This window comes from Garra rufa, chromosome 23 (assembly GCF_049309525.1).
Source record: "Garra rufa chromosome 23, GarRuf1.0, whole genome shotgun sequence".
In the NCBI taxonomy this organism is placed as follows: Eukaryota; Metazoa; Chordata; class Actinopteri; order Cypriniformes; family Cyprinidae; genus Garra; species Garra rufa.
In genome coordinates, this window is record NC_133383.1 from 4,886,908 (window position 1) to 4,906,031 (window position 19,124).

General features: G+C 32.2%; 2 protein-coding genes across 2 annotated transcripts in view; both read right to left on the reverse strand.

Moving 5' to 3' along the window:
- The window catches only part of naa25 (N-alpha-acetyltransferase 25, NatB auxiliary subunit), a 29,697-nt gene extending 23,746 nt beyond the window's left edge, over positions 1–5,951 (reverse strand). Inside the window, exons 1-3 of the mRNA XM_073829376.1 lie at positions 5,877–5,951; positions 1,831–1,916; positions 128–266 (exon numbers count right to left, since the gene is read on the reverse strand). Coding sequence (XP_073685477.1) covers positions 128–266; positions 1,831–1,916; positions 5,877–5,934 — 283 coding nt within the window. The 5' untranslated portion in view covers positions 5,935–5,951. The remainder of the gene's footprint in view (positions 1–127; positions 267–1,830; positions 1,917–5,876) is intronic.
- A 2,948-nt stretch (positions 5,952–8,899) lies between these two features.
- On the reverse strand, positions 8,900–18,833 carry ddx55 (DEAD (Asp-Glu-Ala-Asp) box polypeptide 55). Its single transcript, XM_073829894.1, has 14 exons — positions 18,658–18,833; positions 18,525–18,575; positions 17,252–17,338; positions 17,083–17,174; positions 16,729–16,791; positions 16,497–16,646; positions 14,951–15,140; positions 14,622–14,704; positions 13,692–13,823; positions 13,513–13,605; positions 10,978–11,092; positions 10,530–10,698; positions 10,160–10,443; positions 8,900–9,264 (listed from the first exon to the last, which is right to left on the reverse strand). The coding sequence occupies exons 1-14, from the start codon at positions 18,763–18,765 to the stop codon at positions 9,091–9,093; spliced, it is 1,791 nt and encodes a 596-aa protein (XP_073685995.1). The 5' UTR covers positions 18,766–18,833; the 3' UTR covers positions 8,900–9,090.
- Between the last annotated feature and the right edge of the window lie 291 nt (positions 18,834–19,124).

Consider the following 19,124-nt stretch of genomic DNA (forward strand, 5'->3'; position numbering starts at 1 on the left):
AGAAAGAAAATTATTTTGAGTTTTGTGGTTTCAGTTTGTGCCAATTAGCTTCATATATTAAAACCAAACATGCTTTGATTGGCATTTCGGTTCCAGTGAGGAGGGAAAAAACACTTTTAACACTCACGCCGGTGCATTTCTCTATAGAGGATGGTCAGTGCCTGTAGAGAGTTGTCATCTGTGGGTTCGAGAACGGCCACTTCCTGCGCCAGCGTGAAGGCTTCATCCTGCTTTCCTGTGCGCTGCAGACCGATCGCCTTCAAGACCTGCCAAACGAGAGCAAAGCACATGATAAATGTGTCTGCAGATAATTTATCAGCCCAAAATTCAAATTCATGATGTTTTTTCTTTCTTAAACAAACAAGTCTTTTGTGTTGACCACTATCCACAGCATCATGTGAAGCATGGTGTGAATCCATCAGTTCAGTCGATGTTTTGTGCGTGGATACTGGAACAAATCGTAGCCTGAGCTGACCAGAATCAAACTACGTGCTAGGACTGAATGAATAATCCAAATAAAAACAAAACCACAAGTACAATTAGTGCAATTATTAAAAGCAAGGTTTCAAGTTTGTTTTTTAAGCTTGCCAAAATAAAAGCTTGATGGTTTAATATTTGAAAATAAATTAAGACATATTTATTGTACTTTTATAAATTTACTGTAAAATTGTTATAGAATTATTTTTCTTAAATACTTGATTTTTTTATTTTACAGTAACATTTATATTTTTTACATTTACTTAATTTAATATTTATATAAATTTTAAATGATTTCTTTTTTTAACATTTAAATAATAAATTGGAGAATGATAATAATAATAATAATAACAATAATAATAACAATAATAATTATATTGCTGTCAGTTTTACTATTTTATAGTAACACTGATATATGAACATTAAATTATATATTTATATTACTATTGTAAAAACATTGTGGGCGAAATGTGCAGATGTACAAACAAGCAGAAGCAAATCTGGAGTTTTAAAATAAAATAAAATTAAATTAAATAACTGCATGAATCATCTAAATAGTGTGATTGTTAAATGCATGTGTAAGACATAAGATTCAAGCATGTTTTTCAAGCTTGCCAAAATAAAAAAAGAGCCGTAAGTACTGTAATTTTACAGATGTACTGTAAAATTATTATAATATTTTTTACAGTAATATTTGTTTTTAATTTTACTTAATTTAATATTTATATTTTTTTGTTTAAATTATTTTATTGAAATTTGTCAACTTTATATAATACATTTGAGAATGATAATAGTAATAATAACAATAATGATATTTTTGACATTTTTTACTATTTTATAGTCATAATGATATATAAATTACATTACTGATATAAAAACATTGTGGCCAAAAAATGTGCAGATCTACAAACAAGCACAGCAAACCTGGAGCGATAAAATAAAATAAAATAAAATAAAATAAAAATTTCTAATAAAAAAACATTGTGGCCAAAATGTGCAGAGCTGCAAACAAGCACAGTAAACCTGGAGCTGTAAAAGTAAATAATTAAATTGAATAATTATATAAAAATAATTTAAAAATATTATATTACAATCTTTATCAGAAAAAAAATCGAATTACGTTTTTCCAAAGTTCAGCCCTAGTGTTGATTTAATCGTTTGTATTTTATAGTCATACTGATATAATTTTTTTTATTATTATTATTTAAAAATTTTATTTAAAATTGTGGCCAAACAATGCAGATCTGCAAACAAGTAAATCAAATTAAATACAAATAAAAGATCAGAACTAGTGTTTGCTAATAACATGACCATCTGTTAATCAGGTTCTGGAATTAAAACACACACACACACCTTTGCGCAATGAAGATCTTTGTGCTTCTTGAGCAGTTTGTCAGCCTGCTGGATTGCCATCTTGTTATTGCCATTGTCCAGGTAATCTAGAAGAGAAAAACATGTTCAATACAACAAAACAGCACCAGTGTGGAAGTTACTAGCATCTTTGACGATTGCAAAAAGAACTACCATGTGTTTCCATCATTAATGTGTGAATTAAGAGTGATAAACCAGTCAGATCTGCAGCTTGAAGTGTTCCTTTAAGTAGCAGATCAGTAGGTTGGCTTTCTCAATGAAGAAAACGCTACAAAAATGACCCCTTTAAAATAGGTATTATGGGTACAAGTAGGGCTGGGCGATAATTCGATAACGATAATTATCACAATATAGTTTTTTTTTTCTCTCGATAAAACGATAATGACAGTTCGATAAGCGCTCGATAATGTTTACTCACTATGCGTAAGGCTGCGCAGGCATTTTGCAGCCTGCACTTCCAGGTGCCGCACGCGGGATTTAGTTTACAGCCACTGACTGTAAAGCGGCGCTACAAAGGTTTCTACGTGTTTTTGCAATGTTGAGTAATGTATCACAGACACATCTCATCCTTTCATAAATAAAGTGTAGAGAGAGTGTGAATAAGAGACTGATTGCAGTAAAGAGAGCGTCGTTGATTATAATAGAGCTTCGTGAAATCGCGAACTAAGATGAGTGACAGCCTTTAATAATTTTTGTAAATGAGACATTGATCAGTTAAATAGACAAGAAGTTATCATTAAGTGACTTACGTTGACTGACTACAACACTATAGCCTGATTTTGCTCTATTTTGTCATCAAAAGTAATCTGAAACAAGTCACAACTGCGCGCATCTCCATTCAAACACAGCGGTGCTTCGTTTATGAATGAAACGTGCTTTTTTAAACGAATCTAGTGAAATGATTCAATTTCCCATTCATAAAGAAAGTCACTTGGTTTATTGCCGAATGAACCACTTGTTCGAATGAATCAAAAGAATATGATATGATTCAGTAATTAAATCAGTGTCTTGGCGCCACCTGCTGGCAGATCTGTTCAGTTATTTAAATCTTTAATATTTCTGTATTCAAAATTTTTTATTTAAAACATTAAACTCAACATGAATTTATGATTTTCATTGCACTCGTGTCACCTCATTAAACACATGAAAAGGTAAAAAAAAAAAAAATTCCCCTGTAAATCATTTTGAGGAGTCAAATATCACCTCATAATAGGAAGGCAATTGATTATTGTTTAGAATGTGCTCCTAAATCTTTTAAGTTAGGAGCACAAGTGCTCCTAGCAAGAAAAGTAAGCGTAGAGCCCTGAGCCATTATTTTTTTTATATTGTCAAACAGCTAAAACATTTTACAAAATGTTTTAAATCAGCTGCACAAAGGAATTGCACGCTGAAAAGATTAGTCTATTCTTATTTGTTGAATGATAAACATACTTAAAAATCACTTTGCAAACTCTGCATTTACAGTCAGAGCCATGTTACAAGTGCTGTATCATATTACAGTTCTTATTTGTTTTTTATAAACATTTTATATATTCTATTATTAGTAATAATATTGTATTCTATTGATGTTGATTTTACTAGTAATATTCTAATTCATTGTTTGGAAAGTATTTGTCATGTTTTGACAATAAACCATAAATAATAATTAACTGTCTGTTTTCTCTTTTATTCAGGAGTAAAAATCTGCATTTAAAATTGATAGATATAAATATTTGACATTTATCGTGATAATTATCGATATCGACTGACATGAAAAAAATTATCGTGATAATTTTTTTTGCCATATCGCCCAGCCCTAGGTACAAGTTCAACCAGTCATGCTAAACCAAAAGTGAGCATATAACAGCATTGACGATCAGGACCAGACGGCTGCAGAAACGCAGCACTGCATCACTCACACAGACCCCTGACTGTGAGAACGTTCTCTCACCGGCTGCTCGATGCGATCCGGAGTGCAGGAACCCCCCTCCCCTCCCTACCCTTCCCATGAGTCTCTGCTAAAAGAACACAGGACCATGTCTGACGACAGCTGGATGCCAAAATTAACCAGGTCAGACTGTAGATTTGGACTTTCTACAAGAGAACACTTCCGTGTGTCTGTGCATTAACACACTGTTCCTGATAACTGTTATGTTTCTAATCAATCACCCACACAAATACAGATCCATTCCACACAACAGGATGGCAAAACTGAACAAAGCACAAGAATAAAGGTCATTGATCTATTGATTGTTATAAAGCTCACATGCACAGAGCAGCATCTCTAGAGTAGTACAACAATAGCGAGTCCTTGATATTTTATTTCATTCAAGAAACAACAACATTATAAAATCTGCTGTTTGAATCTAATCTAGTTTGATGTGCAAATCCACACAGGTTGAACTCAAGAACATGGAATTATAATTTAAAATCTATTTGAAAAATTTATTATAAATTTTAGTCTTGGTCACTGACTGGTAAAACAATATTCTACTTGGGATTAAAATATTACTGAATTTTTTGGAATAATTAAATTAATAATAATATAACTTATTAAAGGCAATAAGGCAGATCATGCAATAACCATGTATCTTTAATTAAAAGATGCATGGAGATACTAATATTTGCAAAACAAATAAAAATAAAATAAGACGTGCATTTTAAATTGTAGCTGCATGAATAATCTAAATAACACTAAAATCGCTATATGGCTTAATGTGATTATTAAACGGGTGTGCCAGAATTTAGATTCAAGCTGGTTTTTCAAGCTTGGCCAAATAAAAGCTAGATTGGTTAATATTACTGGGGGAAAAAATATATTGTAATTTCACAGTAAAACTGTAGTTATATTATTTTTCTTAAATACTTTTTTTTGTTATTTTACAGTAAGATTTTTATTTTTTATAATTTACTTAATTTAATATATTTTGTATATATATATATAATTAGTTTTTATCAAATAAAAAAAGTAAACAATTTAAACCAAAGCTAAATTCTATTCTTTAAAAAAAGAAAAAAAGACACTTTAAGACTGCTAAAAAACACTAACACCATCTTCTCTATTTGGTTTGCATTCTATTTATTTGATTTCTTTTAATTTACTATATAATTAAATTAAATCATTACAAAAAATATGCCAAATGACTAAATGTAAATGATTTATTAAAATGTATTACAGAAAACTCTACCGTATATATGACCTCTACTGTACACATATGACTCTGTACATCAATAATTATTAATTTAATGAGTTCGCAGTGTAAGCTGCATAAAATATGCAAATGCATTAATATTTACTACATGCACAAGCATTAACATACATACATACAGTCAGATTTCACATTATGTTGCTAGATAAAACAAATGTCAGTGGTGTTTCACAAGGTTATGCATTAAGACCACTTAAGTTTAAGCATTTAGAACCATTTATATGGCATTTCTGCACAGCTTTGGATCATTTCTCAAAATAAAGCCCAATAGTTCATAATAACACAAACAAGGAGGCTTATAAATAACCTCTGGAAGACAATAAGCAGGTCTATATTCAGATCATTTAGCCACAAAGCTCAGCTTTATGCATCTATACAGTAACTACTCGTGTTATTAGAGCATTAATAAATCATTAAGGATGCAAAGCATCTGTCTGAGACTTTATACACATAACTACCCATAGAAAAGACAACAAAATAAAGCACAAATGGCTCATATTGAGCTTGTTAATCTCTGTGACATCTCACACAGGTAGTGAGCCGGTTGATCAAATGACATTAACGCTGATCTCCAGACATTCAAACAGTATTTCAATGTTTAAATGCGCTATAAACAGGGGTTATTCTACCGATTAAAACGTCAGAGTATGACCGCGTAAGGACGCACTGTCATCCGGCGCCGCAGCCGAACCGACACCGCGGCTTGAACTCCACAGGCCTCACCGGCTCTCCACAGCTCCTGTAGCTCTTTAATAAACTCAATAAGGCACAGGCCGGTTCTACGGGACTAGTCAGACCCACTAGCTCTGTATAAGCTCAGGAGTGCGGTGTAAATCTTACCGTAAATGGGTCGCAGTCTCCTGTCGTTGGGGTCTTGCACATGGCCCCTCGCCGCCATGATGGAGCTGAGCAGGATTAATTGGTGCGCATGCGCAGAGCGAGCACTCCGGAAAGACTTTAAACGGGAGCCCGGAGTCATGTGTGTCATTCAGTGTCACTGTAAAAGACACATCTGTGCTTTTTCTTACATACAAAAATAAGTTATGTGGTATGATGACCATGTTTTAACAGGAACTTTTTGTCTCTAGCTAATTTTTTTTTTTAGAAAGTATCACGGCATTGTTTAAGCAAGGGTTTTCAAACTGGGGTCTGGGACCCTCATGGGGCCAGAAGGGAGTGCTACAGGTACTTTGGAAGTGTCTATGGAAAAACTGTTTAAAAATAAAATAAATAAATAATAACAAATTAAATTAAAAAATAACTTAAATAAATAAAAACCAATAAGCAAAAAACAAACAAACATTTTATTTATAAAATAAATACAATTATGTTTACAATAGAATAAATATAAATATAAACTTATTAAATAAAATATTCAAAATAGTAAAAATTTAGTTTTTTAGTAACTTAAAATTATCATATTAAACTAATCATATTTAAAAAGAAAAAAACGTTTTATTAAAGAATGAAACCAATAAAAATAAATAAAAACGTATATATATATATTATAATAAATTAAATAACATAAGTGAAAACAATAAGCAAACAAACTATATTTTATTTAAAAACAAATATACAATTGGAGTACAACAGAGTAAATAAAAACATAAACTGATTAAATAAAATATTTAAAGTAAAAATAATTTGACTAAAAATTAGGTTACAATAAAATAAATAAATTTAATTTAGTAAAACAATAATAACATTTTATTTAAAAAAAAAATATATATATATATATATATATATAAAAAAAATGTTTTTATTTGGGGCCAAAAGGGAGTGCTACAGGGTCTGTGGAAGTGTCTATGGAAAAACTGTTTAAAAATAAAATAAATAAATAATAACAAATTAAATGAAAAAAAATAAAAATAAATAAAAACCAATAAGCAAAAAAACAAACCTTTTATTTATAAAATAAATACAATTATGTTTACAATAGAATAAATATAAATATAAACTTATTAAATAAAATATTCAAAATAGTCCAAATTTATTTTTTTAGTAACTTAAAATTATCATATTAAACTAATCATATTTAAAAAGAAAAAAACATTTTATTAAAGAATGAAACAAATAAAAATAAATAAAAATGTATATATATATTATAATAAATTAAATAACATAAGTGAAAACAATAAGCAAACAAACTATATTTTATTTAAAAACAAATATACAATTGGAGTACAACAGAGTAAATAAAAACATAAACTGATTAAATAAAATATTTAAAGTAAAAATAATTTGACTAAAAATTAGGTTACAATAAAATAAATAAATTTAATTTAGTAAAACAATAATAACATTTTATTAAAAAAAAAAAAATATATATATATATATATATATATATATATATATATATAAAAAATGTTTTTATTTGGGGCCAAAAGGGAGTGCTACAGGGTCTGTGGAAGTGTCTATGGAAAAACTGTTTAAAAATAAAATAAATAAATAATAACAAATTAAATGAAAAATAAAAAAATAAATAAAAACCAATAAGCAAAAAAACAAACCTTTTATTTATAAAATAAATACAATTATGTTTACAATAGAATAATTAAAATATAAACTTATTAAATAAAATATTCAAAATAGTAAAAATGTAGTTTTTTAGTAACTTAAAATTAGGGTACAATAAAATAAAATAAATAAAAATTGAGTAAACTAATCATATTTATAAAGAAAAAACGTTTTATTAAAAAATGTATATATATATATATATATATATATATATATATATATATATATATATAATAACAAATTTAATAACATATAAATGAAAACAATAAGCAAACAAACTATATTTTATTTAAAAACAAATATACAATTAGAGTACAACAGAATAAATAAAAATATAGACTGATTAAATAAAATATTTAAAATAAAAATAATTTGACTAAAAATATAAAATTATAAAAATTTAATTTAGTAAAATAATAACAACAATGATAATAATATTTAAAATAAAAACATTTTATTAAAAAAATAAAATACATTTAAAAAAAATATATATTTGGGGCCAAAAGGGAGTGCTACAGGGTCTGTGGAAACGTCTATGGAAAAACAGTGTAAATAAAATATAACAAATAAAATAAAAAATATAAATAATTAAAAACATAAGCAAACAAGCTAATGTTTTATTCAAAAATAAATGAGCAATTAGATTGCAATAGAATAAAAAATATATAAACTGATTAAATAAAAAGTAGAAATAATAATAATAAATAAAATTAGATTAAAATAAGAAAATAAGTAAATAAATAAATGACCAGTTCAGTGCTATGAGTAGAAAATGTAACATTAACTTACATACTATTTACTTTTTTAAACATATTTAGACATAATAATAATATTTTATTTTGTTTGCAGTAAAATTGGTTCTTTATGCAAATATTTTCTTTTTCTTTTTCTATGTGGGCCAAATGAAACAACACACAATTGAGATTTGTGTGTGTGTATGTGTGTACCAAACACTACCTTTTCCACATATTTTATATAGGCACTATCGATTACAGGAAACATATAGATCATATGAAGAGTTTAGATGCAAAAGCCTCTAAGTGCAATTTCTTTTTCTTCTAAAATGAGCATTTATATCATCTCCAAAGTTTATTTTCAGTTATTTCACTGTAATGGCAATGAAAAGAACCTGTTAGTTGTCATTAAAGTAAAATTACTGAACCTACACTTAGAAGCCTAATAAAAATGCTCATTTTAGAAAACAAATTAGACTTACTTACAACCTTTTGCATCTGAACTCTTCATATATATATATATATATATATATATATATATATATATATATATATATATATATCAAATATTTAAAAGAGAGACCCCTGCTTCAAAAACACTTCAAATTCCAATAGAAATCTTTATTTTATTGCATTTGGACATTGATGTATATCGTTGACAGTTAACACAAAAGCACATTTGTGAAGAATGCATCATCATTGTAAAGTACACAAACAACCAGAATGAAAATGACACTGCTGATACAGCATATTTAAGTCAAATGACAGTCAATTAAGGTACATAAAGTCTCAGAAATGACAGCTCATTCTCCGTCTCCATCAGAACTGTCTGCTTTTGCTCTTTTGGGATGTGAGCTGCCCGCTGAACTCATGTGCTTGTCAAAGTCCTCTTCACTGATCTTTCCTTTCTTGAGCTTCTTCAGCAGACGCGTGTCGCTTAAAAGCTCGTTTAAGTCTTCGTCGTCAACATCTGATTCCTGTGACCACACAAATACAGCATTGAGACTTTACAGAGTAGCCTGTTTGCTCCATTTAGAGCTGTTTAAAGCATTTCTATTGTTATATATGTACTTTTCATATTTAGTAAAAAAAATTGCACACTGGGATTTTCAGCTTTTTAAAGAAATACTTCATCCAAAAATTAAAATTAGCTGAAAAATGAATCACCCTCAGGCTAACCAAGATGTAGATGAGTTTGTTTCTTCATCAGATTTGCAGAAATTTAGCATTACATCACTTGCTCACCAATGGATGTGAATGGGTGCCGTCAGAATGAGAGTCCAAACAGCTGATAAAAACATCACAGTAATCCACACCACTCCAGTACAACAATTAACATCTTGTGAAGCAAAAAGCTGCATGTTTGTAATAAAACAAATCTTTACTAAGGCATTTTTAACAAGTCCTCTATCGACAATATTGCTTTTTACAGTAAAAAACTCATTTTGTTTAAATCAGGAGAGAAATGTCCACTGCTTACAAGCCAAAACAGCTTTAAACTAATATGTCAGTGGATTTTAATATGAAGGGAGGAAGTGTTATCATGAATTATGGACTCATATTTTGTCTAGAAGTAATGATTTGAAGATAAACCACACAATTTTTCATTTCACAAGACATTAATTGATGGACTGAAGTGATATGGATTACTTGTGGATTATCGTGATGTTTTTCTCAGCTGTTTGGACTGTCATTCTGACGGCACCCATTCACATCCATTGGTGAGGAAGTGATGCAATGCTTTATTTCTTTAAATCTGATAAAGAAACAAACTCATCTACATCTTGGAAGGTTTGAGGGTGAGTATATTCTCGGTATATTTTAATTTTTAGGTGAACTGTTTCTTTAAAGCAAAAAAGGGGGGTAACACACCTCATCCAGTTTTCTTTTGGAACTCCTCTTTTTCTTTTTATCCTTCTTGTTCTTCTGCTTGGACCAGGATTTATTCTTGATGAAGTTCTTCTTCAATGGCTCTTTCTCTTTCAGCTCCGCCAGCTTTTTTTGTCTCTGTTTTTCCCTGTTTTTATCTTTAAACCGGATGGTGTTTGTGTCTACAGCTTCCTGTATGAAGCCCGGGAAGGTCTTTCCCCTCAGTTCAGGCATTTTGGGCAAACGGAGGAGAGCAAAGCCACGGGCCAGAGCAGCAAAATCCAAGTCTGTACAAGGTAATCATTTTAATCAGGTGAATTATCTTATTATGAGGTTATGCATCCTATGTAAGGTTTAAAGGGATGTCACTCACCTTTAATGCGAAATATCAGACTACACTCGTGTTTGGCGTACGCCTGCACATGCGACACAAAGGCTCTCATGCCCTTCTCAAACATCGCTCTGTCACCTAAAGCCATCGCTTTCAGTTTAGGAAGAACATCAACCACATCTTTCACCGGAGGATAAGACTGAAGAGGACACTGTAGGGAAGAAACGAACACAAATACCATTTTACCACCTTCAACGATTACGAGAATGCATTAAAATTAGGTGCTTCATACAATAAAGTAAAAATATCTGGTGTAAACAAATTGAGCGATTCCATGGGAATGCATGAACTCAAAAGATGCATATCTTGAATGCATTGCAAGTCACTGTAAAGCACAAGAATGTCAATGTATTTTTATTTGATCTTTTTACAAATGCTGAACACTCTGTCTGATAGTCTGTATATGAAATGAAGCTTCTCTCTGACTTACCTTTTGATTAATGGACAAGAAATTTACATACGTCTCTTCCATTGGCAGAAGAAAGACGAGTGCATTGCCCTGGTTTCCAATGCGTGCGGTTCGTCCACACCGATGCACAAAGGAACTAATGAAAGAAGTATTAAATATGATGACAAAAATGAGCAATGTATGCAGAAAATATGCAAACAGCATGCCACCTTTAAACAGTGTTATTTCAGTATTATGCATATATAATTATTGTATGTATTTATATGTTGAATTCATTTTAATTTAGAAATTTTCATTGTAATTTTGTTACGTGCCTGTCATTTGAATTTTTATATTTCTATAGAACTTTTTATAATTTTTATTGTAGTTTTTCAGCTAATATTTATATTTTTATTTATTTCAGTTTTATTTCAATTATTTTTAATAGTTTTAGTAAACATTAACAACAATGCTTTGAAATTCCATTGATTAAAACCGAGAGTTAAAACTTCAAGGACTTCAATTCAGAGAGCTCACTTACGGTTTGATAATTTCTACTGTTAAAGGAAAATCTGAAAAAAATATTTGCAAACCTGCTACAAAGTCCCGATCTGAACCAAAAGATCTGCCCTCCGAGGTTCCGATCTAAAGCGAAAGATTCGTGAACCCGCTCCGAAGTTCCGATCTAAATCAAACGATTCGCGATCCGTGTACTTAAGAAGCCGATTTGAATCAAAAGATTAGCAGTCCACACTCCTAGGTTCTGATCTAAAGCTAAAGGTTCGCAAACCCGCTCCAAAGTTCTGATCTAAATTAAATGATTCGCGATCCGTGTACTTAAGAAGCCGATTTGAATCAAAAGATTAGCAGTCCACACTCCTAGGTTCTGATCTAAAGCGAAAGATTCGTGAACCTGCTCCGAAGTTCCGATCTAAATCAAACGATTCGCGATCCGTGTACTTAAGAAGCCGATTTGAATCAAAAGATTAGCAGTCCACACTCCTAGGTTCTGATCTAAAGCTAAAGGTTCGCAAACCCGCTCCAAAGTTCTGATCTAAATTAAATGATTCGCGATCCGTGTACTTAAGAAGCCGATTTGAATCAAAAGATTAGCAGTCCACACTCCTAGGTTCTGATCTAAAGCTAAAGATTCGCAAACCCGCTCCAAAGTTCGATCTAAAGCTAAAGATTCGCAAACCCGCTCCAAAGTTCTGATCTAAATTAAATGATTTGCGATCCAGTCCCAATCTGAAAAATGAATTGCAAACCATCATTTAGGATCAGGACTCGGAGTCCCGATCGCGAATCATTTCAGATCCTCCGGATCCCATCTGATTAAACTCACGATCCGCGCTCCTAGCTTCCGATCTAAAGCAAAAGATTTGCCAACCCGATCAGGACTCGGAGTGCAGATCACAAATCATTCAGTTCGCGGAATGATTCGCCAACCCGCTCCGAGTTTCAGTCTAAACCAAATGATTCGCGATCCACGCTCTGAAGTCCCGATCGCAAATCATTTCAGATCCCTGCGATTCGCACTCCTAGGTTCCGATCTATAGCAAAAGATTCACAAGATTCATTTGCGGCATGATTCATGAAGTCTCGATCTGAATTAAATAATCTGCCATACGCAAAGTCCCAATCTGAGTCAAATGATTCGCGATATGAGATCCGAGAGCGCTTCGAAACACTGAGTCATGTTGTGAAGTTTGCTGCCGTAATATGGCCGAAGCAGGAGCAGTAATACCACGCAGCACATGTGCAAATGCTAAACTAGCTGGGAACTCATTTATGATAATACTCCGCCTGCTTCAGCCTTATTACGGCAGCAAACTTCCTTGACTATTACGCCGGAATGGAAGTGTAGTTCCAAATCTTATCAGCCTAGAAACTCGCAGCTTTGCATTTCCACTGGTCTTAGTACACGATATAACTACAGAAGAGTCAAGTTTTAAATAGGACAAATACCGAAACTCGTTGGTCATTTTTGAACGCGATGCTATTGGTCTAATAGGATTCAATGATCTATGCTAAGCTATGCTAAAAGTGATATCGCCAGAACAGGAGAACGGCTGAATGGATTTCAAAACGGTAAAAATCAACTTATTAACTCGGGGGGAGTTGGAGAATGAGCCTTTTTCCAAAAAAAGTGGAGTGTTCCTTTAAAAAAATGTGCTTATTTCATAGATACATTGTCTTTCGATAATTCAAGCACTTTTCAAGTATCTCTTTAGGAATATTTCTATTTTCCAGGTCTTAAATTTCAAAAAGTCAAATTCAAGTACTTCTAGTACTTTAAGCACCTTGTACGAACTCTGCAGAGATGAAGGACTTAGACACTTAGACACTAAACACCACTACCGCATGTCAGCTGACTCTATAAACACTAATTAAGCATTAAATAAATCATGTAATAAACTATTCCAAGCCTTTGTGAATGTAGTATAGCCCCTTAGAGTTCCTGTCAAACTTAACTCAATGCAAAACGTCCCGCTGGTGGAACGTTGGAACACTAAGGGGATAGACTCAAAAGTAGATATTTTTGAGCTCAAGTGTGATCATGAATGTCCGGGTTACCTTGCACTGCTTGGTGGGTCGTACTGTAGCACCCAGTTCACTTCGGGGATGTCAATACCTCTCGCCATGACGTCTGTGCACACTAGAATCCCACTGCACACATGCATAATGCATTTATTCGTATTACTGATCTTTAACTTACTCTTCATAAATTCTAGAGAGGCATCACACTACAATACCTTTTCAGCGCCCGGAAATCTGCAAAGATCTTGTTTCGTTTATGTTTCATTTTTCCATGGAGGCAGTGGATGCTGACATTCTTGATCAAGACTTCCAGGGCTTTACCGAAGAACTCCACACAGGCACAGGTGCTGTGGATACAGATAATATATGGCTGAATATATATATATATTATTTACACTAATAAGTGTGAAAGTTTGAAATAATTAAGATTTTATCATTTTTTTAATCTCTTCTGGTCACCAAGGCTGCATTTGTTTGATAGAGTAGAAACGTATTTCTTTGGTTTGTGTATTTGACACAGTAATATTGTAAAATATTATTATAATTCAAAATAGCTGTTTTCTAAGAGAATGTATGTTAAAATGAAATTTATTCCTGTGATGCAAAGCTGAATTTTCAGCAACATTACTCCAGTCTTCAGTGTCAAATGATCCTTCAGAAATCATTCTAATATGCTGTTTTGCTGCTCAAAAAAACACTTTTATTTAACAAGGATGCATTAATTGGCCAAAAGTGACAATAAAAAAACATACTGTTACAAAACATTTAAAAAAAAACAATTACATTTTTTTTCTTTTAAATTTCTAAAGATCTAAGAATTCTAAGAAAATTACCACTGTTGTATCACACAAATATTACCCAGTAAAAACGGTCTCAACATTGAAGATAATAAGAGTTTTTCTTAAGCAGCAAATAAGCATTTTAGAATGATTTCTGAAGGAAAATTTGATCACAGGAATAAATTGCATTTTAAAATATATTCAAATAGAAAACACTTTATTTGTAAAGTGTTATAATATTTCACAATATTACTGTTTTTACAGTATTTTGATCAATAAAAATGCAGCTTTGGTAAGCAGAAGAGACTTCGGTCAAAAACATTGAAAAGATTCTCAGTGACTCCAAACTTAATGTATGTGGCAAACCTGAAGAACACAAGCTGCTTCTCATGTTTGTGCTGCCTGAGAAACGCAACCAAAGTGTTAAACTTCTCCTCTGCCCGACATATCTGCACATAATGAAGGAAATCTTTAGATAAATAACTCAAAAAATTGGGAATTAGTTCAGACAAGCTCATATGGCCAACCCAACTTGTTCACAAAGAGAAATGAATGTGAATTAAAGGTATAAATGCAATCAATACTAATTAAATGTCATACTTAACAGAGCAGTTATAATTTCTGAAACGCCCCATGAAGATGAATGCATGTGAATTCGAGTTTCTGCTGGTAGCAGATGGCTCTAGATGACTCACTGTGTAATAATTGCTGAGTCTGGCTGGTGTTTTCTGCACGCTCGAGGCCGCCACTCCTTTCTCCTTCACTGCGATTCTCACAGGGTTGCGTAGACCAGCCCTCACCAACTTCTCTAGCTCTTGTGTCTGTGTGGCAGAAAAAAGCCCTGTACGCCGCTGCTTGGGTAAATACCCCAGAATGGTGTTTAGACTGCAGAGGCAAAGAAAAATCTGCGTTAGTTCCTTAACTTTTAGGATCTAGCGGTCCTCTGCAGTGAATGGGTGCCATTAGAATGAGAGTCCAAACAGCTGATAAAAACATCACAATAATCCACACCACTCCAGTCCATCAATTAACATTTAGTGAAGTGAAAACCTGTGTTTGTAAGAAACAAATCCATCATTAAGACGTTTTTCAGCTTAAAGGGGGGGTTCAATGCTGTTTCATGCATGTTAAGTTATTTACACTGTTAAAGAGCTGGATTCCCATGGCCAAAGTTTCAAAAAACAATTTGCACTTATAACAGTATTAAAAAGTAATACTGTTCCAAATACACACTTCCGGGTTTCTTACAAGTTTCGGAACGTTTTTTTTCGATCATGGCTCTTCATGACATCCTAAAAGGTGGAACTCCATTTCCAGTGCTGTGGAAAGTTACTTTTAAAAGTAATGCATTACAATATTGAGTTACTCCCTAAAAAAGTAACTAATTATTAGGGCTGGGTAAAAAATATCGATTCTCCGATTTTAAACGATCTTCAGTTTAACGCAACGATATCGATTCGGGAAATCCCCGAATCGATTCTTAATGCGCATGCTTCCCGTAAGAGGATATGAATATTCACCTCTCGTCCTGAAGGTGTCACCATCATCTGCTTTTTTTGCAGAAAATCTGGTGGTCAAAAATGATTAGGCATGTTTCTTAAACATGTTTGAAGTTCTTAACAGATTTCACTGTTGCACATTTAGTCTTTTTATTTTTTTACAGTAATGTGCATTTTGCAGTTTGTTTACATGGTGTACAATGGATGCACATATTTATGACTTCTTGTTACAGTGTTCATTTAAAATAAATGTTTAAAATAAACAACTGTGTGCACCCTATTATTAATGTAGATGTGCATTTCAGTAATAAACTTAAGCAGGAGAGTTTCAGTTACCAGCATTTATATCAAAATATGGATCCCATGTCTGCAAAACTAACATTTTAAATGAAATATTGATAGCTAATCGATATCGATATCGAATCGAATCGAAACCATAAAAATAAGAATCGAATCGAATCGCCGAATTGGTCACAATACCCAGCCCTACTAATTATGCTAATTACAGCCCTTTAAAGGGCTGTAAACGATCCCAGCTGAGAAAGAAGGGTCTAATCTAGTGAAACGATCGTTATCATTTTTTTTTTTTTTACAATTTTCATTCTGTGTATTCTAGTTCAAGACAGTTAGGGTAGGTCGCAAAACTCCCTTCACATTTTCTTATCCAACTTCAAAAAAAGATGAGCATTTGAGGTTAAAAATTAAATAATTTCCTGACAGGCTGGTGATTTGAGATCATTACCTGGCTTCAAAGCCCATGTCCAGTAATCTGTCTGCCTCATCCAGGACAAGAACGTCCAGAGACTTCACAGCGGTGGCCAAATCAAGTCCATCGGCCTTCCTCCTAAACATGTCCTCCAATCGGCCAGGGGTTGCAATAATGATATTGGCTCTACGAAGCGCACATAGCATTTTATTTGCTTTTTATTGCAGATTTGGTTTAGTTAATAGAAAAGAGCAGTCCATATACTCACCCCTGAGTCTTAAACTTCTCTACGTCCTCAATAGGGTTGCTTCCACCAATTAAAAGAATCTGTCTAAAAGCAGACAAACATTTTGTTAGATTTACAAGCCAAGACCTTCAGATAGTAGAGTAGCCCTGGGTTTCACAGACAAGACTAAAATGTAATTTTGAACAGTTTCAACTGAAAGAAACTTGCACTGACTGATCTTTAAATATATCAGTGCCTTTGCTTCGTCTCAAGACGCACAGCAGTAATGTTTTTTTTCTAAGACATGCTTATAAAAATTACTTATTAAACTATGGCCTAATCCTGGTTTAGTCTAAACCCTGTCTGTGAAACCAGGTCAAGATGTGTTAATCTCACCTAAACTGAGGAAATCCCTGCAGAAATCGTCCCATCACCTCACTGATCTGCAGTGCCAGCTCACGGGTGGGTGTTATGATCAATGCACCAACCTGACAACACATTACAATACAAATTGAGATGAATTACATACAAGACAGTGTGACAAATTCATCATCCTAATACAGACCTGCATCTTTTTTAACTTCTCGTTTCGCTTTAAGAGAATTTCTAATGCAGGAATCACAAACGCCAGGGTTTTTCCACTGCCAGTCACCTGAAATGACATTAAATATTATGATATACACTTCCAAAAAGTTTGGAATAATTCATATATTTACTTTTTTTTTTTTTTTTTAAATAAATCTCTTATGCTTACAAAAATACTGTGATATTTTGAAAAAATAAAAATTAAGTTTACTATTTAAATATATTTTAAGCATTTTAGTATCTCATTCCTCCAGTCTTCAGTGTCACATGATCATTCAGAAATCATTCTTATTTCCTGATTTGGTGCTCAATTATTAATAATCGTTCCTTTTATTATCAATGTTGAAAACAGCAGCTTAACATTTTTGTGGAAACTGTGATACCTTTTCGTGATGAACAGCATATTTAATCAACAGATTTATTTTTGTAACATTATAAATGTCTTTAATGACATTTGTGAACCTGGACCACAAAACCAGTCTTAAGTAACATGGGTTTATTTGTAGCAATAGACAAAAATACATTGTATGGGTCAAAATTATTGATTTTTCTGTTATACCAAAAAATCATTAGGGTATTAAGATCATGTTCAGTGAAAATATTTAGCAAATTTCCTACCGTAAATATATAAAAACGTAATTTTTAGTTAGTAATATGCATTGCTAAGAACTTAATTTAGACAACTTTAAATGCAATTTTCTCAATATTTTGATTTTTTTGGCATCCTCAGATTCCAGATTTTCAAATATTGTCCTATCATAACAGCTTATTTATTCAACTTTCAGATGATGACGCTTATGATTGATCTTGTGGTCCAGGGTCACATTTTTGATCAATTTAATTCCTCCTTACAGAATAAAAGTATCAATTTCTTTATTTTAACCATTTTGAATGGTAGTGTATTACGGATTTGGACAAATATGAAGCAGCAAAAACTGTTTGCAAAATTGATAATAATCATTAATTTTTTTTTGAGCTGAAAATCAGCATATTAGAATGATTTCTGAAGGATCATGTGACACTTAAAACTGGAAAGAAATATAAATTATAATTTAAAACGTACTCAAATTGAAAACTGTTATTTTTAATACTACTGTAATACTATTCAATACACTTTACTGTATTTTTGACCAAATAAAAACAGCTTTAAAGACTTTTTAAAGCATTAAAACATTTTGCAAAATATACATAATAAATATTCTCAGACTGCTGTCACATTATGATAAAAAATAAGCACATATTCAAATACCCACCGCTTCAGCAGCCACATCTTTATTACCCATAAAAAGAGGGATGCAGGCGGACTGAAATCGAGAAAAAATAATCAATATAATGTAAATAATATGATAAGGAACATGCGAGTACAGTTAGTCTAAACGTTAGTACCTGAACAGGAGTCATATATGTAAATTTCAGCTCTTTAAGAGTCTGTAATATGCTATCACTTAATTTCACTGGCAAACTCTCCCATTTTCCATCGGTAATGTTTTCCATAGTTTATGAGTTTAGATGAGTCTGATCCATAAGAGTAAACACATGAGGAGAAGATGTGTGCTACACTCAAAACGCTTCGAACGGGAAACAAGCGGTTGCTACAAACGTTCCGCATCACCTCTGTACTGTAAGACTCCGGAGGGCACTTAGTGAAAAGGTGAATCTACTGCATCGCATTCAAAACTCTTATCTGCCACCTTTATACAATAAAGAAACTTAGACGTTTAAATAAATTATGTATTTGTATCTGATCTACAAACGGAGAACCAAAACAGACTACGATTGGTCCATCCAGTAATAGGTACCACCAGTGTTTTTAAAAGTAATGCATTACAAGATTAAGTTACTCCCTTAAAAAA